The sequence below is a fragment of the Corvus cornix genome, chromosome Z (genome assembly GCF_000738735.6).
Source record: "Corvus cornix cornix isolate S_Up_H32 chromosome Z, ASM73873v5, whole genome shotgun sequence".
NCBI classification, from domain to species: Eukaryota; Metazoa; Chordata; class Aves; order Passeriformes; family Corvidae; genus Corvus; species Corvus cornix.
The window spans coordinates 12,969,408-12,994,178 of record NC_046357.1 but is presented as its reverse complement, the minus strand read 5'-3'; the positions used below and the strand labels follow the sequence as shown (position 1 = coordinate 12,994,178).

The following is a 24,771-nucleotide window of genomic DNA, read 5'->3' as shown; positions in this document are numbered from 1 at the left end:
AGGTTACACAGACTGGAACACCTGATTTTGGTTCCTAGTACTTCAGCATTATTTAGGCCGGGATCTGACTTTTCACACCTGGAAATGTGAAGAAAATTAGAAAACTGCTTCCAGACTAAAGAGTCATTGGACAGTTCCAGAGACTATACTAAACATTTTCCCCATGAAGTAAACACCATGAAGCCTGAAGAATTTAGGCGGTTGTAGATACAGCTGTGGGCTAGTACAGCACAGCCCTTACTTCTCTGAAAGCCACTGTGCACTGCATAGCCCAGAGCCCTTACATGTTCCAGAGACTGAGTAGAAGTGATTGCTGAAACCTTCTAACCCATCTATTAAAAATTATCTATTTCCAGTGTCCATACCACACTTACAGGAGTTCTGCATATTACATTAATACGCTTTCAGAATGTATTTGATCTTTCACCTCTTGTTCATCAAAGAAACCTCTACTTTGTACCTCTCCTTCACATCCGTACTCAAGCTTCCCAAAGTCAGAGGAGGGGTAGGAGAGAAAGCTGAGTATGTCGTATTTGTTTCCATGCTCCTCTTAGATGCACAGTAACAAAAGAGACAGCTGTAGATGTGGACCTCTTACTCTGCCATACCTGGCTGGAGCAGTATCTGTCTTTTTCCACTAAAAGTGGGCTCTCAGCTGACAGTTACAGAGTTTAGCATCTAGTTAGGTTATTGCAAGATTGAGCAGTACTAGGTGAACCAAAAAGAACCAAAAAAGTTTCACAGGACCTAAAAAAAATATATTGACTCTTTCTTTAAAATTAATGTTTAGCACTTGATCTGAGTTCCAAAGAAAGATTACTACATAAACCAGGAGGCATTCATGGCCTATGAATACTAGTGCAAAATAAGCCTTATTGGAAGATAAAAGTTTTAGTATCTGGTCATTTTGGAAAGTTTTATTTCTAAGACTGCAGGGTTGAAGAGTTATAGGACTGTGCATTTGTATTGCTTACTAACGTGCAGCTGCTGAGCAAAGGCAACTTCCAAGACAGAATTCACAATAATTCACCTGACATTATAAAGAGATCAAGATTTAAGATTTCAATCTTAAATATGTTGTTGCTTTATTGTGATGGCAGAATATGCCACTGGACAAAAGCATGGACTACAGAAAATGGTGTCTCCCTAAATAAGAAACCAATGAGGATTGATTTTTCAGGTCCTTCAAACAAAACACTGAATAACTACACAGAGTTTATTACCCCTCTTTGCTGTAAAGCAAAGTGTGGTTAGTAGAGAGCCCTCCATCTGAAGCAGGTTTCCACCAACAAGTAAATGTTTCTTTTTCAGGAGAACGGCACTTTATTATCGTAGGCTTTTCAGGAGGTAACCGTTCTGTAAGAGATAAAGAAATGAACTAATTAGTAAGTTTAATCCATTAGGTCCATCTTGAATTCGTAAAACAATGTCAAGCAGAGAACAGGAAAATACGAATAAAGAAGAAGTTTTGCTTCCTAGTAGCACAGGAAAGGAGGCCCTGTTCACTGGTTAGGGCAACAACTTGCTACTTTCACCTGGATTCAGAACTCTCTCGCTGCAGCCACATTGAAGAACTGTTTTAGCTTTCTGCCTGTAGCTTTCTTCGGCCCCAAAATCTCATAAGGAATGTTGAAATACTGTCATGGCAGGCTCTATAAAATTATTTAAAATATGCTCTACTATCCAATCTATTTTCTATGCTGTCCTGGTTTCAGCTGGGATAGGGTTAATTTCTTCCCAGTAGCTGGTATAGTGCTGTGGTTTGGATACAGTATGAGAGTAATTTTCATAATACAGGGATATTTTGTCACTAAGTCATGTTTATCCTAAACTAAGGACCTTTTTGTGTCTCCTGCTCTGCCAGTGAAGAGGTACAAAACAGAAAAAACAGGCTGGGAATGAATATAGCAAGGACAGGTGACCTGACCAAAGGGATACTCCACACCATAGAACATCATTTCCAGTATACAAATTTGGGAGTTGCCTGGAACCACCACCCATCAGGATTCAGAAATGGGGTCTGGCATTGATCAGCAGTGGGTGAGCAATTGTATTGTCCATAATTTTTTTTTCTTTTTATTATCATCATCATCATTATCTACTACTACTATTATTATTATTATTATATTTTACTTAGTTTCAATTATTAAACTGTTCTTATCCCTTAGATCTTACCTTTGATTCTTCCCCTCATTCCACCATGGTCACATATAAGTGAGCAGATGTGTGATGGTTTGTTGCCAGCTGGGCTTAAACCACTACATACACAAACAATTTTTTTTTTCTTCAGAAGGTGTGTTTTGAGATGATTCTGATTGTTTGAAAGGTACGCTGTCATTTGCTTTGCTTTCAGGTAAAAAAAATGAAGAATGTAAACGTTTGTCTATTTGTTTGTGTTCTTGCCAGGAATTTTCTTCTGAAGTACTCCAAATACACAAAGCAGCAGCTCTCATATTTCACTGTAGTGTTATTATGTTCAGTACTCAGGCTACTTGCATGATTGCTCCTGAGAAAGTTTTTATAGTTTCAAGTACATCTCTTAAGAGTTGGGCGGAGAAAAATGTTCAAATTTTGAATAGGATGATGCTAGTCAAAACCCTGAAGTGATTGAAACTTTAGCAGTTATGTATTTGTGGCAAAAATATATTACATCAATAATATGTATTTTCTACTATGTAGAGCAGACACATTGATTTTCCAAATTCCTAAGTGCCTAAGGCAGATCTGAAAATGGGATATTTAATTTTTCTTTTCTATTTTTTCAGTACTTCAGCAATCTCCACATCAAATAATGAATAATACAACTAGTAACAGAAGAAGGAGATTTGAGACAACTTGGCTAAAGTGTCTGGAAACAAGACATGATATCATACATATTTAGTGTGTCTACTCAAATCCAAGAAAACACAGATAGTGACTTCCATTTGATAGCATCTGTAAGTGCCATGCTCTGTTAGATACATCCATGCTTTCAGTCCAGGCCCTCATACAAAAAATATTACCTGATATTTATAGCTACAGATAAAATCAACATGATTTTTAAATAAAGGGACAGGGACAATAAATTATTTAGGCATGCCTGTATCAGAAAATCTGATATTCTTAGTAAATCCCACCTTATTTGTCATAGCCAGTTTCAGCAGAGGATCCTGAGCAGATCAACAAGACTAACAAAGCAAGTACACAGAAAGTATGGTAAAAAGCACTGAGCACCGCAAAGTATCTGTGTGGGAGGCCATGTTTTCAGGACTGGCATTTAGGCACCTTCACAGCATTGAACCTGCTACAATTTAAAAGCAGTTTACAGAGCAGCAATCATCCACTAACCTTTGGGGATCTGAATGCTTCTTTCCAAGCTCCATTCGCTCCATTTTCCAAGGTCTAACATGCAACGCACCTGAACAACATACTTTTCCCCAGCCTGCAGGCTGGTCACCTCATAGTGTGTCTGCATTCCTACAGATACTGTCTGGAAAAGAAAATGGACTGGGAAATAACAAAGAATTGGACAAATTTAACAAACAAACCAAAAATGAATAGGCGTGAATTAGTTACTGAATTCTGAAAGTCAGGAATTTAAGTTGGGTATTGATACGATATGGATCACAAAGAAACAAAAGTAGTGATTTAGCAGAAAAAAATCACTGCTGATTCTGATGCTCAAGAACATATGAACTGAAGACTTCCTACTACTCTGTCAGATCCACAATGCAAGCAAAGTTATAGGTAGTCCAGCCAGCATACAAACCCCCTGTGAAATTCTTCTCTGTGGCTTTAGGTGCCTTTCTCAGACCTTCCCAATTTCTCCTCAGAACTATTTCAAAATGCATAGCTTTCTCCATCATTAAGGCATCAACAAACTAGGCAGCATTGAGGACACATGACTATAACTTTAAGAATGATCTTTTGTCCTGAAAACTCAGCTGTGGCAGTACTGTAGCTGACTCCTAGAAATATGGCAACAGGTGGGGAATGTCAATGGAAACGGCGTGTGTGAGTAGGACACAACAAAATTTCTGAGGGGCAGGTTGCCTCTAACTGATCATGTTGAAGAAGATGACAATAACTGGGTTTTGTCATATACGATATTAGGATGATTATGTAAATATGTTGAATTTCACAGTCTCTACAGACCACTCCATTACTTTTCTTTCTTAAATCAGATTTGGTTATGTTAATTTTTCTACTCTTACACAAACTAACATTTTTATAGGACCAATTAAATTGAGATGAGATTTCACTGAATAGTGCATTTATAAAATAAATATATTTTTCCCTTACCTCCCACTCTTCCTTTTCCTCAGGCTTTAGTCGTAGCTCATAGTGATATTCATGTGAATTAGAGCTGGCATCAGCTAATGGGGGTGGAGACCATTTTGCCCAAAGGTATGACATGTTAGCAGATGCGTTTGTTTCTAGAGAGAGGTTCACAGGAGCATCTGGCTGAACTGTATAAATGAATGAAAAGTATGTTGTTAATGACTTAATTTTCTCCCAGAAAAGACACCTCCTTTGTTGTTTTGTATGTCATCACATCAATTTCAGATAATTCAGCACTTCTGTAAAAGAATAATAAAGAAGTCTTGTATTTTTCCTTTCTCCTTAATGAGTTTAACTAGCTACTGATTTCCAACAGTATCAACAGATCTTAAACTTTGCTCTGAATTTGTCAGGCTAAGAAAATACAAACCATAATTTCATAAGGCCATTCTTGCAAAATTAAAATGTCAGCTATTTCACAGCTAGAACAACTAAGTACATTATAATTAAAATGGGTATATTATGTGCGTGCAGAAAGTAGAATGGAGTCAGGAATATAAAATACTACTAAAATACTAAAAGCCTGTATAATGCTCAGGCAGTTATTTTTACCCTTTCAAGTCTGCAATGCCAGCAGTCAGAATGATTTTTACATTTGAAATATTATGTAGATTGACCTAATTTGAAAATTTTATAATCTACACTGAGTCTAATTAAAATATTGCCGACTACTAGAAACTGAAGCAAAATTTTCATCTGAAGTTAAAACTTATACATAATCATACATGAAATTCATACAATCAAGTATGTAGTTACTTATAATTAAAATGTAGTTTTCACATATATTTAATATGCATATTTTAGATCATCTGTAAATTAACAGTTCTCAATAGCAAGTTTCACATCATAAGGAAAGAAATCTTTCACCACTACCTGTTCTGGGATTCAAAACTGCATATATCTCCAACTAGTTTGTTTTCCATTTCATTCTTTTATTTTTACCTATGGAAGTTACATCCACATGCTGAGGATCTGAGCTGTTACTTCCAATCTCATTTGTTGCCATTACAGTGATAATATATGTTGTCCAGGGATTAGTGTGGTTTTTATCGAAGTAGCAGGAATTTGGACCTGATGTTAGGTAGTCTGGACATTCATAGACTTTTTCTTCACTGAAATAAAATGATTTAAAAGTTATAAGTTTAGGAAATGAAGCAAAGCAGATAACATTCTAGAAATGGCCTAGGTTCAGGAGAAATCTGAAATGTTTATATATAAACTTAAATTACATATATAAAATACATAATCATATCTATAATCTTACATGATACTATCTATAATCCCTTGGAAACATTTTGGTATGTGTCAAATGCTATTACCATAAACACTTCATTGATATTTTTACAGCAATTGTTTTGATGAATGCTTTCATCCCCTTTTTTTTATACATAGGAATAAAGCAACAAAAGAATAGAAACAAAGTTCCAGAGACAGAACAAAGAAATTTTAACAATATTTATAAGCAAGTAAAAGGGAAATGAAAAATTTACTTCAGTAAGTTGCTAAATATCTTCTTTGCATAATAGCCCTGGAAATTAAACTGATGGGCCCTATGGCAGAGATCTCTTTTATTGTTGAATTAGTTTGTTCTCAGAAAGATCAGAGAACCATTTAGGTGGCAAAAGACCTCTAAGGTTGTCAAGTCAAGCTTTGACCACCATGCCAGACCATGGCACCAATTGCCACATCCAGGCATTTCTTGAACACCTCCAGGAATGGTGACTCCACCACCTCCCTGGGCAGCCCATTCCAGTGCTTACCCACCCTTTCAGTGAAGAAATTCTTCCTGAGGTCCAACCTGAACCACTTGTCCTATCAGTATGCCCTGAGAGAAGAGACTGACCCACATATGAGTACAGCCTCCTTTCAGGAAGTTGTGGAGTGACAAGTTGCCCCCCGAGCCTCTTTTTCTCCAGGTTAAACACCCCCAGCTCCCTCAGCTGATCCTCCCAGGACTTGTGCTCCAGACCCTTCCCCAGCTCCTTTGCTCTTCCTTGGAGTCACTCCAGCACCTCAATGCCCTTCTTGTAGTCAGGGACCCAGAACTGAATGCAGAGCTCAAGGTGTGGCTTCACCAGTGCTGAGTACAGGGGGACTACCACTGCTCTGGTCCTGCTGGCCACGCTATTGCTGATACAGGCTGGATGCTATTAGCCTTCTTGGTCACCTGGGTACACACTGGCTCATGTTCACCCCCAGGTCCCTTTCTGCTGAGCCACATTCCAGCCACTCTGCCCCAGGCTGGAGCTGCATGAGGTTTTTGTAACCAAGGACAGGACCTGGAACTTGGCCTGGTTGAACCTCACACCATTGGCCTCAGCCCATCAATGCAGCCAGTCCAGATCCCTCTGCAGAGCCTTCCTGCCCTCCAGCAGATCAACACTCCTGCCCAGCTTGGTGCCATCTGCAAACTGACTGAGGGTCCTCTCAATTCTCTCATCCAGATCACCAATAAAGATATTAAACAGGACTGACCCCAACACTGATCCCTGGAGGACACCACTAGTGACCAGCTGCAGCTGGATGTAACTCCATTCACCACCACTCCCTAGGTCCAGTGTACTAGTTTGGAAACAAACCAGTGGGAGGCACCAAGTCAGAATAACAATTTAATAGGGAAATCAAAAAAAAGGCAGAAAACACTGGTTCAGACTGACAGAGTCAGGATACAACCTGACACCCTGTTAGTCAGGGTGGCAGTAGCAGTCCGATAAGATGGTGGCTGCAGTCCTCCTGAAGTGGTGGATGTGGTTCTGTTGAAGCAGTGATCCTGTAGAAGGGTCTGCTCTTCCTTGGAAGGTCCAGTGGTGCTGTGTAGCTCCTGTCCTCTGGGAATCCAGTGGAAAGGGTGTCTGTGGTGTTTGGAATCTCAGATTATATCCAGGATGGAATGCTTGGTTCCTCCTTCTGCATGGAGCATCTCACAATGGGGTGATGAGTCATGAGGCCAGGTGTTGATGGGCTCATTAACAGAAGATGGTCCGGAGGGAGTTATCTCTGAGTCATGGGGCAAGGCATTGATGGGCCATTAACAGAAAGAGAGTCCGGAGGGAAGAGGCAAGGAAACACTGCCCCATCTGGTTTCAACAGCTCATGAGGACGGTAAAAGAATACACTGCAACCCAGGACACCCAGTCATCAGTCAGTTCTTAACACAGCAAAGAGTGCTCCTGTCCAAGCTGTGGGCTGTCAGCTTTTTCAAGAGAATGCTGTGGGAGACATTATCGAAGGATTTGCTGAAGTTCAGGCAGATTACATCCACAGCCTCTCCTGACTGGGTCACCTGGTCATAAAAGGAGATCAGGCAGCAGCCTTCCTTTCTGAAAGCCATGTAGCTGGGCCTGATCCCTCCTGTATGTGCTTTGTGGTTGCACTCAAGGCAATCTGTTCCATGACCTTCGTGATGTCAATTTATCTAACATGATCATCAACACAACTATCTCGAAAAAAAAAAAATTTACTTCACAGTTGATTACTTATTGCCTTTATATGGGTCTCTGGCTTCTTTAGGAGAGGGGATTGTTTTGTAGTCGAAGCTGGCCTGGGTGATGTACTCACAGCCTACCCCAGGTGTGAAGAACTATACATACCCAAAGCATCAGCTCATGTGCAAGAATGCACTTTAGTCCCACAGTTATGCTCTATGCATCATCAATAATAAGGTTTCTTAGTTTCCAGGCAGTTTTGTCACAGTTGACAAAGAAAAGATGGGAGAAGGGGACTGTACCTAAGAGACAATGAGCCTAGAAACACAGTCATGGCCGTTGTCTAAAGTGCTTGGCAGAGCCTGGGTTCAGCAGATTTGATGAAATGGATAAGGACCCCTATCTTTCCCTAAGCAGGACTGCTCTGGGCAGTGACAGGTATGAATTAAAATGTTAATTAAACTTTTTGATAAAGACTGAAACATCTGGGCTTTCATAAAATCAAAGCTCTCAAATCACTGTTGAGTGGGGCAACTTCATTAAAATCTGCACCTTTTTCTGCTCAGTGATTTGGAATATTTAGTTTCAGCAGGGATGTCTGAGGCTTTACCTTGCCTGTTCTGAATCTCACTGGATTTATTAAAAGAAAATTTAGTGTCTGAGCCTCTCTGCTTACTTGTGCCTGTTGAAAGGCCTTTTGTTTTTAGGAAGAAAGTTCAGTTATACAAAGATGGACAAGTTAATTAAAGTTGCCAAACATATACGCACTTTATTCCTGAACACAATGAGGCAGTCACAGTACTTACCAAAATATTAACTTTTGAGATGCGATACCCATGTCTGATTTCACTCTGTTTTGGGAACCATTGACCACAAAACCAAAAGGCGGAACAATGACTACAGTCCAGATGGGGATTTTGGTGTGCATGGCAGTGGACAAGCTCCTTGGCATGGCCCCAAGGGCCCCACCAGCCCTCACTGCCCCTGCCCAGCCCCTCCATGTTCTACCTGGCTCCCAAGTCACCAGTTCAGCTGGTCTCCAGCTCCATAGAGCCCTGTCCTTCCCAGCCCCAGGCTCCTCAAGACACCCCCAACCCATAGGCTGATGTCCCACCCCAGCCTGGCCTCAGCATGTCCCTGTCCCCATCCCCAAGGAGGTGACTGATGCCCAGGGCTGGGCTGTCCCCCTCCTGCCCTGCTCCATGGCTGGGATGGTGGGAGACCTGCTGCCCCACGGTGCCCTCATGCTCCACCGCTCAGAGGAGACCCTGTTCAGCTGAAAGCTGTGTGCTTCCTGAAAAGATGTGCCTTTTTTCCCAGCACATCTTCAGACAAGTGGGATTTTCGGTAGATGAGTTTCAGGAGGGACAGGCTGAAGATTTGGGGCTGACAGTGATCACATTTTCTTCCAACAAGGGAAGCCATGGATCTTATGCAGCCCTTGTTGTCAATCTGAGGTTAAAATGGATTTATAAAAACAACTTTACAAATTAGTGTTGTCATTCTCTCAGTCTGTCATAATCATCACTTGATCACTTACAGAATACATATGCACCAGTTGTTACCTGTCCTTGCTGTAGAACAGGGTGTAATTGTTAGGACGTCCTCCATCTGAGCCAGGCTTCCACCAACAAGAAAAGGTTTCCTTTTCTAGAGAACGACATCTTATTATCTGAGGTTTTCCAGGATACGTTTGTCCTAGGGAAGTGCAAAAACCCAGCTAGTTAAATTAGTGGTGGTCAATAATTTTGGATGCTATTGTTGAATAATAAGTCCACCATGGAATGCTTTTTCGAAAACAATAAAATTACATGAAACTGAATTGGGCAAATAACTCTGCCTGGGAAAAGGATAAATATTCTCTAAAGTACATTTTACCTCAAACTTTTAAAACAGCTAGTAGAATGATTTTGCTTCTCTTTTTAACAAGAAAATTTAATTTTTACCTAAACTCAAAATTGTATCTTTATCTCCAAATTAAACTGCAGAGATGGGAAGTAAATATATGACCTTTAGTCTTCTTCCCCATAAACATGAAATTTTTTCATCTTCAGATAATTTTAAGATTAAATTTCACCTTCAACTTTGCAACAGAACTAAAATTCCATTCTTTGTGCGTATTTGGGGAAAATTATAGGTCAGAAAATTAAAAAAAGAAGGAAGTCAATGGTCTGGATGGAGTTTTTTGGGTACTAGCAACCTGAATATATTAATTAATTATTCAAATATTCCCTGTTAATCCAAATACATTTAAGAATATTTCTTGCTAAGACTACTTGTCATTAACTTATACCAAGAATACAGACCATTTTTAAAATGAAAAGCATGTGACCTTTTAACCTAAGCTTATCTTTGCTACATTAAAGTTTCACGTAATTATCTCAGATAGTGTAACTATTCATATGCTAATTCCCAAGAAGGTGACAGGCATAAAGTGAGTATAGGGGTGGAGTAAGTGCCTTTCAGTATTGCCACCAAACAACCTTTAAATTAATAGTATAAGAAGAAAAGAGAACTCCAGGCATTTTCAAAATTGCCATACCAAACTTCAGAAGAAAGAAATTTAAATACGTACATGCTCCTGTGGTGGTCAGGATAGATTGGGTAAAGCCTCAGACTTTTTTAAAGAAAGTGTCTTAAGGAAAAACAAGTGTTTCAAGAAGTGTTGTACTTACCTGTCAGACCTACTGTAGTCAGAGCAAGCTGCAAAATAATTTGAACTGATGAAATGAATCTCTGTTTCATGATGCCCGTCTCTCTTCAGGAAGAAGTATCAGATCAAGGGCTCACTGAAAAACACGCCATCATGCAACAATCAGTAACAATGCTCAGCATGTAATACGTATCACTTGACTTGATCAAAGTCCTTTTTGAATTGCAGTTAATTGATTCTTGTTCTCTCTCAAAAAGGTGAGGCAACACCAACAGTTCCACTTTGGAAGCTGAAAACCTGAATCACAGAGAAGCAAGCAGGTCTTCCCAGAGGTCTTTGAATGGTTAGCAGGACTAGGATTACAGTTTCTTAGCATTAACAAGTCTTGCATATTTCTTTGGCACCTTGGGATCCTGGTTCTTATCTTAGAGTTCTAACTTCTAGATTAATTAATTAACCTAAGAAAGCAGCCTTTTGGTAACAAAAATATAGTTTTATCCCTACTGATGCAAAGAGGAGGTCAACATACTTGAACTCTGAAAGTCCTGAAAACAGCAGGCAAATAGAAAATGTCCAATACATATTTAGAAGTTTATGATTTTTGATCCAGTCTCAAAACTTCTCAATATTTGGGACGGTCAATGTTGAATTCAGGATTTGAGCTGAAGAATGCTACTCTTTCAGTTCATTCAACTAATTGTCTTTACTGCATTTGATTTCGTAGTAAATTTCAGCTGAAATACAGATGTGCGAGAGCTCACCAGTTGTGACCAAGACCCAGTCCCTGAAGTGGGCTGACACCACTAGATGTCCTCAGAATTCAGGTTACAACTCGGGGTGCTCTGGAGTCCCTGTTGCTGCTAAATCTTGTTCGCTTAGCCTGAAGAAACAACATAATGACTTAAAGCAAACCTCCTGCTTCTCCCACCAGTATGCTCCCTGCTTGGAGATGACAACTGCAGTCTCAGTAGCCAACCTCACTCTTCGACACTAAAGAAGAACAATTTACTATCTAAATAGGGAGCTCCTTATCTCAGCTTTCCATTCCTACCCCTAGTACATTTACAGGTACTTGTATGCTTGCAACCCATTCCATGTAGCACAGCATGGGAACAAAATGTGTTCTTGGTAAGGAAAAGTCCTTTGTGGTTTATCAGATGACTGAATTTTCAGTATGCAAGTCATTTTCTTTATCAAGAAACTATAATCCATCATCATACAAATGTTTGTCAAGCACAAAGCCAAGTGTCAGTTAATGCAGCTAAGTCTAAAACATGTTTACTGGGGACAGTGTGGAAGAGAACAACAGTTGGCTACATTCCCATACGCCACTTCTGAATATCCAGGCATGTTTCAGGCCTGTGACTGAGCTACAGGCTGGAAAATTGCATCTGGGTTAGTTTTAAACTCACTCAGAGCATTTTGTGCATATACAGACAGTGAAGAGAGAACCACTTAAATATAAACTCCAGTTTGGTGTAAACACACACAATCTTTATTACTGTAAACAAACAACAGGCACAAACATTAGTGTTTGACTTCAGAAATTAGCCAAAAACTTGGGGTTATATAATGAGGAACACAGATGATTGTGGTCATAAAAAGGCACCTTTTTCTCAGGTGAAGGTGAAATAATGAAACTACAAACAGTAACTATTTCTTGTACATATGATAATATTTACAATATTTTATTACTTGTAAAAATAGTTGGAACATTTGCAAAACATGTTATTTTCAAGCTAAGACTCATACAGATAAGGAACTAATACCATGATTTTTTGGTTTTACTTTTATGTATGTACCTTTCTATGTGAAAAATTGACAGAAAGAGAAACTGATTACAGTGGCTGAAAGAATGAAATTTTTTAATACAACAGATGAGAAGCATCATCAAGAAAGATCTTTATTAGAGCACACTTCAAGGAAAATGGGATGATTTTGGAAACTGAAGACCTAAAGAACTAAATCAATAGCAAGAGGAAGAAATTAATGAATTTAAACCCAAGTATTTTTCTTCTGGAGCATTTGAAAATGAGATGATTGTGAACCACTTCTGTAATGTGTCTGCGTGAAAAAGAACAAGAGGGACATAGGGAAAGAATATGGACCTATCAGTGACACAGACTAAGCTCTGTGTACAATTCTGGTAACTTATATTGGAAAAAAGAACCAAACAGATTTTAGAGCACGACTACGAACTTGACACACAGACTGTCTCATGATGGTGATTTCAAGAATTGGCTTTGTACTCCATGCAAGCATGGTTGTCACCTGTAACCATAGCAGGAGATAAGCACCAAAAGAGGGAAAATAAGAATGTGTAAAAAGTTTCCATGGTTGCTTGCTATTAGGTATTTGCTACTCAAATAGAACTTAAAAGGCTTCTGGAGAGATGTCGTGTTCTTTTGAAAATACTTGCTTAATAAAAAGGTAATGCCCATTTTGTCATAACTGTATCTAAAGTGCATCTGCCCTATCTATGACATGAAAATGTTTTCATAAAAGGGTGATTAGCGTTATTGAAGATGCTGTGAGGTAATGTCTCACTTTTAGGGCTGAATGCACTTTTTTATAAGGGATACAGTGGACATTGATTTGCCAGAATGTCATCCAAAACCAAGGATTGAGTAACTGTTAATTAAAAGATCATACGCCTCCTTTTGAAAGTTTTGATTTAATTCCAACCGAGTTATTGCATTCTGACATTCGAGCTGAATTTCTCCCTTTTAACACAGCTGTTAGATAGTATTCAACAGCTGCACATCACATGCCAGACTACAGTGCTCCTTGATGGAAATGGAACTTATGACTGTTGTTTTAGAATGCACAGAAGAGTTAGATATTCCTCTAAAATAATGCTGCTCTAGAATTAACAGTATGATGAAATTGTAGGTTTGAAAACTGTGCTGACAATGCTACTAGATGAAGATGAAAGCTAAACACCAATACTGAAATGAGGTGTTGTGAAGCAGAGTTGAGAGAAACATGTCCTTGTCCTAATTGACTTTTAGTTCTTGCATTCTTTTCTTTCTTTCTTTCTTGGCTATGCAGATGGATAAATTTCTTGAGACTGACAGAGAAGTCTTTACTCAGTTCTGCACAGATGGAAAAATTTTCTATCTGCAATGTTTTCAGGCTTGCAGGAACAGGAACAGCTGTGTATCACCCACTGGCAATGACATTATGTCCAACACAAGTTCTGCTTCTGTGGCTAAAGAAATAAAAAGCCAAAAGTACTTTACCAATCTCTACTGAAAAAGTTTGACATTTCCATTAGTCATGATGATAAACAATGTTCATCTTTCAGGCCTGGGGGAAGGCAGTTTAAGGAGTTCTCAAAGCACCCTAGTTCATTACCATTTGAAAGGTTGAACTACAGATATATGAAACCAAATACAAATAAAGAACTCAGTAAAGCAAGAATGTGACGGTCTGTTAGATCATCCAGAACATTCACTGTGTACTGTGGACATGGCAGAGGTCTGCCCTCCCACACAGAGATCACAGATGCCAACCTGGATACATGTTCCTAGCCATGGCCTGAGCATCATGGCCAGATGTGTTTCTGACTGACGGTGATGGTTGGGATTATACTGCAAATTAAAAGATGTAGATGTGCAGTGTGACCAGAGCTCTGCTTTCCCTCTCTGAAAGAGCCCTAATTGGATGTCTCTGAATCCCCCAGGCACCCAGTACTGCCTTCATGGTGATGTACAGGCTCCAGAGAAGATAAGGAGCTCAGGCATGTCTCTGATCTGAATTTCTTGTGACTGATTCCAGCTGGCTACTTTAAGCACATAGGTTTTGTGGCGTACTTTGTGAGGAAGCTTAGTACCTGCTGCTGGCTATGAACCTACATATCCCGTTAATTTATTGTGACTAAGGGCTTCGTATTTCTGTGTTGCATAAAATGGGAGCAGTGGCAAAGCCTTTTAGATTTCATCTGAAAAGCCTATATATGGGCTTATAATATATTTTTCCTAAATTTCTCTCTTCCACGAATCACCTCCTAACAACCCTTGGAGTCCTTCCTTTGATTAGCAGTCAAGATGTGATGATGAATGGAACAAATTTCCTCACCCATGGAGATATGTTCCACAGTCTAAAGACTTGAGTCAATTTTGAAAAAGAAAAATCACAAACCCCCAGATTCTTGAAAACAGTTTAGACCCTTACATCTCCATCATAGTATTTATGCTCTTAATTCCTATTGATTTTACAGAACTGAGCCTGAAATTCTCTTAAGAACTCTCACTACCTAAACTGACAAAAAAATAAAAAGCCAAGAGAAGAAATTACCATTATCCCTACTTTACAGAGAGTGAACAAAAATAAAGAATGACCAACAAACTCATAGTAGAAGTGTAACAAAAGCTAAAACCTGATAATTTTATACAATTTTTCTTTTCTTTTCTTTTCTTTTCTTTTCTTTTCTTTTCTTTTCTTTTCTTTTCTTTTCTTTTCTTTTCTTTTCTTTTCTTTTCTTTTCTTTTCTTTTCTTTATACCACTGCTACTGCCTTTGTTTTCCCACTAAAACAAAGCCAATGATTTAGCTAACAGTAGTTATCTTTCTCTACCAGTCTCATATCTCCTGAATATTCCATTTTCTTCCCTGGTGGTTTGTATGTTTAGCCATAATTTCAGGATTTATTTTTACAGAAGTCTCTTGCAGAAAAGAAAATAATAATTTCTAAAGAGTAAAATTTTAGAGACTGAAAGCTAGAATTTACATTAGAACTTGAAATATGACGTACATTCATCTCTACCAACTACCAAGATGAACTCCACAGTCATTATCTTCTTGCAGTAATTTTAAGTATTTTTGTTATATAGCATAGTCATAAAGTATAAAACTGAATTTTCTACCCAGAGGATTCATGTATGTGAGGAAGCTTTTTATGACTCTCTTTCATGAATGTCAGATTACTTGATAAATTGAAAAAAAAAAATCCAGGAATAATATATTACCAAAAGTATCACTACTTTATTCCTAAAACATAAAGAGGAAAAAAGGTCACTCTTTGTATTGGCTACTGTAGATACTGACACTCTAAGTAAATACACTTAAACATTGAGAACAATAGAGACAGTGGTAAAATATTGTACTTGCTTTCCTTTATCTATTTCAAACAAAATTTTGTAGCAATGAGCTTTGGATGCAATTTAAATTTACTTGTAGACTGTGCTAGGCTACTCAATTAAAGGCTAATCAACATCTGCATAGACCAGGATATGATCAGATAAAAACTGAAAGGGCTGGGGGAGGAACTCTGGCAGCCTTATCAGTGAAAATAGGGTGCTGGGAATGAGCTACACCTAACTACCAAAGCAGAGTCAGACCACTGTCCTCGTGTGTAGCCCACCAAACTAATGCCCTTCCCCCCGTGACTCATTGACTGAAAGAGGTAGAATACTCATTAAGGGATGCAGTGGGAGGAAAGGTTTTGGAGAGAAAAGGAAAGATCCAAAGTGGACTGGGGAGAAACAACAATGAAAAATAAGGGGAATAAGGTATTCAGTATAAACTGGTGGCTTGTCAGACTGAAGTGTGTGCTGGATCACTGTGCAGTCTACCTGTACGCTCATTAAACCCTATTTCTGTCTCCCATCTGGGAAGACTGCTCTGAGTCATACTTTTGGATGCCACTGAACTTTCCACTGGATTAGCCAGTGAAGGAAGAGACTGCATACCTCCAGGTTCGAATGCAGCTCCCCTACAGCTGGGACCAGCTACTAGGTCAGCTAAACATCTAAAAGCAGTTACTAGAGCAATCCATTTCTTTATGCACAAATCCACACATACATATGTAGATCTATATGTTAGGGCTTTGTTGATGTGCGTGGCCTCTGTGTGGGTTTTGTGTCCATGTACCCACCCACTGGGAGCAGATGCTCAGCTTTGCTACAGTCAGAAACTGAAGATACAGACCTACAGCAGCCTCACAGCTATGGGGTACCTGATTGAGCTGACTCTAGCACACTGATGTGCAATGTTTTACCAAAAGACCTCTACTTTGTTTAACCACCTGCTCTCTGCCATCCACTCCACACTATTCTGTGAAGAAAGAATTTGGATGAACTTCAATGGGCAACTTATCTGCCAGAGCAAAAAAACCTGCTTATACATTAGGTAATTATGAAATCACTAACTTCATCATACTATTTCTAACAAAATCTCTCTGTAAACAATTTGAAACAAAACAGAGTATTTTCCAGCTAAGATTAAGAATGGTCTGTATCTCCCAGAGACAAGGTGGGAAGACATATTACTTAGTTACCAAGGTATTCTTCGGTTCCATTTCAGTAAAGCTAACGAGAGCAATAAAAATACCATGAAGTTATTTGGGAGCTAGACATTATGCCATTAGAGAGCAACAGGTTTAATTGAGGGCCATAAATGTTTTTTTTTTTTTTGAATGTGCATATTTAAAAGGGCATCAATAATGTGCACCTGAATATGGCAGAAATAGTGTTTGCAGTTACTCAACCACAACATAAGGTGAAATGCAGTTTAAAGATAGAGCTCAATAAATGATTCCTGCTTTAGAGAGGACAGAAATCTGTTTGAGAGTGTGCATGCTGGGAACACTGTTTGATTCAAGGTTGGCTAAACAGAATCTTCTACTACTTGGTACTACATCAAAACATACAATTCTATCCTTTCAGCAAATTTTATTCTGCTTTCATTACTTCCTTCATCAGGAAGTGATATTATGAAGAGTGGTGTGTCCCTACATAATGTGACTGACGTAAAATGTGTTCTCTACCAAAGTCGCAACAGTGCCACAAGCACTGGCTTCATCATATCACTGTTTGAAAAGGCTTATGATAGAGCAAACCTTAATCTTCTGCAGTAACCAGACCAATGACTCTCATCCAAGTACTTCTACAGCAAACAATCATTATTCGAATCATATTTATTGTGGTGGTCCTGAGAACAAAGACAGAATCCTGCCATCTTAGGTACTGCACAAAGAAGAGTTCCTGCTCTTAAGAACTGAAAATGTAAGTAGCAAATTAATAATACAGTGTAGAAGAAAGGGATATAAAAAGCAGGTCAAAACTTGCATATTTTTGGTTTGACACTAAAGATTATTTTATTGGTAAAATATTTTCAAAATATCCCATAAATTGGAAACTGCCTATGAAGTATCACTTTCAGAAAATTCATTTCAGAATGTCACAAACCCTTTTTCAACCAAAGCCAATGCATGCAAATTTTCAAAATTCTAAAATGAACAAGTATCAGCAAATATCAACATAAAGCATTTTGTTTTGAAATTTTCCAGTAGAACATTTTCTGAAATCTAATTAAATATTTTCATTTTTTCCCGATTTTCCAATAAAATCATGCTATGATGAAAAACTTCTGATAATTTTTAATTATACACAGAATTTCAATGAGTAATGCAATGGCATGAAAATCTTGCTATTTTGACATTTCTGGGGGAAGATGCTGGTGTAGAGGTGAGGAGATTTATTGCAGAGAGACAGAAATTATGAAAACCTTAGAGAAAGCAAAGGAACAGGACTTTGAATGTAGTAAAGGGAACACAGTAATGGAGAAAACTGTGAGAGGTTAGTGGGAATAAGACAATGAGGAGTGACACAGAAATGGGAAAGATCAAATAATCTGTTGGGACCGGGCAGTAGAAGGTCAGACGAAGTTGTAATTTTGCATGTATTGCATGATCCTGTGTGAGTTGCAAAGCTCCTTCCACTGGATGCCAACCCCCAACAGCCTTTTCTTGATGAACTCAGGCTGTGGGGTTGGGTGGAGGTGAAGCATCTCCTGCATCCTAGTACCTGCAAGCATCAGTGAGGCAATGCTAAAGTTGTGACCCTAGCTCTAGAGCAGTTTCTTTATTCCCTTGTAGTGAGACAGCCCATTTTGGCTGAGTCTGGATCTGGAGTCTCTCTTCAAAGCTTTATGACTGTGATAAGACTCTACGAGAAAGAGCCTGGCTGCAGGGGAGCGAATTTTCTTCTTCAATCACAAATATGCTCAGCAATTAACAGTATCAGTGGGAGCAGAGAAAAACAATCGTTTTGTGTTTCAGTGTTCTTTTTTTCAGGAGATCCTCAGTATGAGGTTGTAAAAGTAACTGTTTCTTTGTATTTTTATGAGTACTTACTGTATGCTTACACTTGAATTATTCAAGTAACTGCAGAGTTATTCTGTAAAAGAACACAATTACCAAAAATTACTACTCCAATCAAACTGATAAAAACCACTCAATGTCGTATTATTTATGAGCATGAATATTTCTCAAGTATATTCCCTGAGCTTCAAACTTGTTGATAAAAGAGCTTTGTGGTTGCATGCTAAAGACCACCACTGATGCCATGTACAGATAAGTGGCACATTGGTTGGCTAAAGGAATGAAACAATGTTATCCTGGTAAATCTAAAACCAATTATTCAAGTGAAATTTCTGACAATAATGGGAACACAACAATAGTAAACCTTCAGCCTTCAGTGCACTGAACTTAAAATAATTATCTTTTGGCACTCTTAAAGTATTATACCCCCTTTAATACTGAAATACGTGGATATGCAGAGAGGTATCTTTATCATGCCTAGCTCTAATCTTGGTGGCATTTTATAGATTTCCTCGGGTACCTAACTCCTGAGTAGACATGTGTTCAACAAATTTTATAAACAAATTATTCTCTACAGGAGTTTAGATAGGTGGCATTTATCTCTAATATCAGTAGAAAACACACAGCGTCCTCATGAAGGGAGTCTTATTACAGAAAGTCAGATGTTCAAGCTACTGTGAGCTTTTCTACATTTTCTACATTTTCTACAATACTGCTCTATCACAACCCTGTTAAGTTCTACACAGATTGTTGTCTTCCAGACAAAGAAAAATAACTTTAGCAGTGGAAGAATGCTGACGTTCCTAAAAGCTGCAATATGCATTCTGAAGGAATTGGATTCACCCTTTGATCAGGAGTACAAATCTCCCTCATGATTTCTTCATGATGAATATATAAACTGAGTGAAGTACAGCACTAACCTGCTCTACTCCTCGTCTTCAACTCAGGTTGCTAAGCTTTGGAGATTCTCAGCTATGGTGAATTGTGGTTTAAGCTTTTCCTTGGTTTTGAAGTATGAGGAAATGACCCTGAGGTTGCAGACTGGGAGATTTTTATGTACTTGTTTACAGAATAAAGACTAACACTGCAATCTCTGGAGGTTAAAGGTAAATATATTAATGAATTCATTCATTAACCCATTCATTCATTAACTCGTTTGCTCAGCTCCTTAGGAACTGCAATGACAGCATTGTGTCTCCTGCTGACAAATGGTAATATTTGTGTCTCTAACCATAAATTAACGTGTCAAGAATCTATTTGAAAAAATTTATTTTGCAAGAAAAAGTGCTTCATTTTGCAACAAAGGAAATAAATAGCTTCACAAATAGGTCAACTACCTATGGGATGTTAGGTTTCAGACTATGGATAGTGCTTCATTTTAGACAAAAGAATACTTCTGTCTTACCTCTGCTGCAACAAAATATGTGTCCAACTAGATTAACATGAATGTAGAAGCTTGTCCTGCTCCTCTGTGGAGTTTGCACATTTATTGGTTAAAAAATGAAGAAATAGCTAATTAACAGTTTGGAGAAGAAAATATTTCAAGGATTAAAAAATATGTTCTACGCCAGAGTAAAATCTATTTTATCACTTCTCTTCAGTACCCTTCTGCTATTTGGTGAAAAAAAGAATGAAATGAAGAAATTTTGGCTAGAGCGTGTATCAATGCATCAGGCTACACCTGTTTTTTCAACAAAAGTTTTTGATTCACTGCATATTGTACAGCTTTAGTGGCTGTGAAATTTCTTATCTGCACAAAGTCTCAGACTGGACCTATGGTGTGTAAAGTAAGTACAAGTTTTATAGGCCTTATTACACTGTGTAATGACTTAACCTAGGAACACTGGAGTCAACACTGGCATCCTGTGGCTTTGAAATGGCGTGCTTATTCAAGGTTATAAAACCACAATCAATTTAGGGGCCAAAGGGGAAGGTGGGGCAGGGGTATTGGAGTGATCCTTTCAGAGCTAATTGGAAGAGAAACCATCTGATTTTCACCTAAATGAAACTGAAACCAAAATTTAAAAGTTTCAATCACTGCGGGTAGACAAAGATTAGCTTTTTTAATGCCCAAGCATCTGAAATGTCAGATCTGCATGTTTTAGTCCTACAAAGGCTATCTCACAGAATCATTATGCCCCTCTTCTAAATTTGAAGTTAATAAATCTGAAATAGCAATGACGTTTATTTTAGAAGTACTTAATATCTACAAGGGATCAAAGAATAAGCATCAGACAGATTCATGCTTGCCCTCTGTAGTATGCACTTCATGTTACATTGCAGCAAACTAGGAGTCTTTAGTAAGAATTAAAATATAATTTTAAACATGGTAATTTAGATCACTAGAAATCGATTATCAGCCTCTATAATTACCATCAACCCATTTTGTTTCATATTCCAACATAATCGTTAGGTTTTTGTAGGCACCCAGTTACCCAGTCGTATTTCAAATGGTAAAAATATTCATTTTGTGTGTAATCCACTATATTTCTTCCACAATCCCTGGAATAAAAACCTTATGATGACATTTATGAAATGGCAGGAGGAAAAACGCTGTAACTGTGGTATTACTTTAGGTAGTAACAGCAAGGCTTTTAAATCCTTGCTTGCATAAATGCTGACCTTTTCCGTTGATATAAAAGTGATTTCTGTTGAAACTTGGATCCACCCTTTTGCCATTACTGTTACCTGCATCTTTTCAAGTTACTTTTTCAGTGATGCCTTTATGTTCATATGTCTGAATCTGCATGGCTGCATGCCCTAGGTGACAGCATATTTTATATCACTTAAAGGGCAAAATCTCTGAAGATTAACACAACCATGTTTTAAATCCTTCCTTTAATTTAATCTTTGATTTGCCACATTGAGAATATGTTGAATATATGATCTGACACTGTTAAAATCCTGGCACCAGTATTTCAAGTTCAGTTCAGATTATTTTTTTTAACTGGGCATGTGTCTCGGTTTGGGATAGGCTGCTGAAAGAATTCCACTGCCTTCTCCCCCTCTCCTGGACCTAGCTTTAAAGGCACAGAACTCATGTCTGGCATAAGGCAGACAATAGGGGATGCAGCATCATAAAGTCATCCCAAGACAGCATGGTAGAAACCTTGACCCAAACAGCTCAGGTTTCTATCTCCCTTAAGGTCTGCTTCCACTTGAAATTTTTGCATCCTGCAAATGGTTACACCTCTGACAAGGCTGTCAATTGTCTTGTGTGATGTACACCAGCACATAGAGCAAAACAGATCAGAAAAGATTTCTGAGATCCTTGAGTCCAACCTGTGACTGATTTCCACCTTGTCAACCAGACCATGGCACTGAGCACCATGTCCAGTCATTTCGTAAGCAACTCCAGGGACAGTGACCCCACCACCTCCCTGAACAGCCTGTTCCAATGCTTGACAACTCTTCCCATGAAGAAACTCTTCCTGATATCCATCCTGGACCTCCCCCGGCACAACTTGAGACAATTTTACCTTGTCCTGTCACTTGCTGCCTGGGAGAAGAGGCTGACCTTCACTTGGCCAAACTCTTCTTTCACGGAGTTGTAGAGAGTGGTAAGGTCCCCCTGAGCTTTTTCTCCAGGATAAACATCCCCAGCTCCCTCAGACACTCCTCACAAGACTTACTCTCTAGATCCTTCACTGACTCTGTTGCTCTTCTGTGGACTTGAGCTCCCAGAAAATACTAAGGCTCTAAGAAACAGCCACCAAAGCGCATAGAAGAAAAATTTTCCTTGTGTCAGAGTTTTGTCCCAGATGCAGCTGAGACAGAGTAGGGGACTCAGCTTGCAAAGTTGCTGTCTGGATGAAGAACAGGCTTTGAAGGTTGGCTCAGGATGGTCTTTCAAGGCACAAATAGCAACAGAACCTTAAGAGGGCAAATCTGTTGCAGGCAGTACGGACAGGTAATGGAGACACTTTGAAATCTTTACATGTAAACACACATTTTAGAAATATGTAGACCGACTGAGTAATGGAATTCCATTGGGTTGTAAATACCATTTTTCTGCTTTTTAAACTCAGCTTTCTTAAAGCTGGTTTTTACTTCACTTTCAGAGCCCTATCTACATGTAGACATTTGCATAGCTATGCTCTATATAGTATGTTGATTGGTACAAAAATTATTAGCTGTTCAATAATATGGATCAATTCTTCTTCAGAGTTAAATGCTGCTGAGCAACAAACACATAAGAATAATTTCAGTTCAGCAGCCACCTCTGTGGTGTTCTTAAACTGCTTCAGAAGCCTACAGCCTACCTCTGTTCTCCATTCTGGACCACAGTGTAAACTCCTCTGGATGCAGTCATCCAAAATTACACAGATTGAGAGTCAGATACAGGCATACAGATCTGAACACATAGTCACTAACCTCATGTATGGATATGTTGCTGCCCTTTGAGAAGCTGTAAGTGCAGTCAGAATGGTATGTTGCCCTATCCAGATAAGAAATAGAACCCAGCTTTTGAAGGTTGCATAAACACAGCAACATTTAGCCACTGCTCACAGACCACTTAGTCTTTGATATGAAAGAGAAATCAAGGGGACAGTGCTTTTAACAGAGATTTCTGCAACATTCCTCCTCCAGAGGTGAAAAAGAACAGTGGTTCTGCAAGCTGTTGATGCACTCTGCATTTCAAAATCTGCTCCACTATTTCAGTTTCCCACTCTCACTGATCAACTCTTTAATCACATAAACAAAATTCATTCTTTGGAAGGTGAAACAGGTACTTGAAACCACTGACGTATGCATAGAAAAGGAAAAGGTATGGACCCTTTTCCAGGTCTCAAAACCTCTGACGTGAGCAAGAGTCCTCACTTTTTTAACCTGTGTGTATCTAGAAGAGTTTCACAATTATGTGTATACAACACTACAGACAAGCAGCAAATCTCCACGTCAACAAGTACACAGTAACAACCACACTGCTATACAAAGTATGACCCTTTATTCTTCTAATTCTCAGGAATTAGAAGGCTTAGTAGCAGGTTCTCAATATCTGTTTTGCTATGGAATTAAATTCATTAGCGTACACTTTAACATGAAATCAGTTTTTTGTCACTGAATTCATGCATTTTTGCCACTCAGTGAATTAAATATATAGAAACAATTCTTTACTAGAAACTAAAAGGAACGGGAAATTATTTGTTCTTTTGGTACCATGGCAGGGCAAATACTACAAATTATGGGGTAAATGCATCAAATGGAGATGTAAACTACCAGTAGGATGCTCTGCTGCACTGATAGTATCAACAACTGTGTTAAAAACCTGTGCAGAAATACAGACAGCAAATGTTAAAATGATTTGCAATTCTGCAGATAGTCTGCAAGTGAAATTGGTAGGAACTTTCATGGGTTCAAAACCTTTGAAACCAGAGTCTTAGTTCAGACAGGTGCTGCTGCTGCTGCATAAGGCATCAATATACCTTCCCCATTCACCCATTGATGAAGTTCCCCTGAAACTTCTGTTTCCTGGTGGAACAATTCCATCTCTTTATTATCTTAGACATCCTTTTCTGGGCTTACTGCAGGATGCCCATGGTTTTTTTTCTACTAGGGAGCCCCAAATAGAACTCCAGGTGCTTTAACCTGAGGCTGTCTAACCTTTCAGGACAATACTAGAAAAATAAAACTGAAATATACAGCTAATTCCATTGAGTGAGAAAGCAAGAGAGAGTGAGGCCAGCTCTGAGAAGAACTTTGCTTTAGAGCTTTGCAATGCTCATTTTCCACTTGTATATATATATAAGAACTGGCACTGAGGTTCAAAAAATTCTGGTTCTAATCCTGAATCTCCTATTTACTTTTATATGATCTTTTTCCATTAGTCAAAATCTGATTCCTTTTTTAGAGGAAATCTGCTCATAACAATGGCATCAGCCAATGACTGAATTCCTTTACAAACCACTTTATTTTTAACTTTACAGCCAAACCATTAAATAAGTCATATAAATTCTCAACCTGGGAACAAACTGTCATTCTTCAGAAAGATCATCTGTTTGTGTTTGGCTAACTGCATGGAAAATAAAAGCTTTGTCATTTCTTGGTATTTTTTTCTCTCCCTCCATTAACATTCAGGTTGGTAACCCCTAACAAGAACTACATGCCTGGCATTTCTATTTGAGTGTCATTTTCACTGATTGCAATGAAACTATCCCAGAATGTCTTAATGATAATCACTTTATAAAAATCCTAGATTGACAGCACACATCTTACTGCTGGGGAACATGATTCTTTGCTCTTTATAGCATCTACAGAATATGCAGATTG

General features: G+C 38.6%; 1 protein-coding gene across 13 annotated transcripts in view; it reads right to left on the bottom strand.

Annotated features, from left to right (window-relative positions):
• PRLR (prolactin receptor) overlaps positions 1-24,771 on the bottom strand; it is a 155,421-nt gene that overhangs the window by 13,792 nt on the left and 116,858 nt on the right. For 11 of the 13 annotated variants that reach the window (XM_039566600.1, XM_039566599.1, XM_019283344.3 and 8 more), the window contains 6 exons: positions 10,421-10,534; positions 9,311-9,443; positions 5,263-5,432; positions 4,282-4,448; positions 3,328-3,469; positions 1,224-1,356 (listed from right to left, as the gene is read on the bottom strand). In XM_039566600.1, coding sequence (XP_039422534.1) covers positions 1,224-1,356; positions 3,328-3,469; positions 4,282-4,448; positions 5,263-5,432; positions 9,311-9,443; positions 10,421-10,490 — 815 coding nt within the window. In that variant the 5' untranslated portion in view covers positions 10,491-10,534. Of the gene's footprint in view, positions 1-1,223; positions 1,357-3,327; positions 3,470-4,281; positions 4,449-5,262; positions 5,433-9,310; positions 9,444-10,420; positions 10,535-11,159; positions 11,279-18,534; positions 18,578-24,771 lie in introns of all 13 variants that reach the window. The other 2 variants (XM_039566602.1, XM_039566601.1) reach the window with 2 other exon arrangements.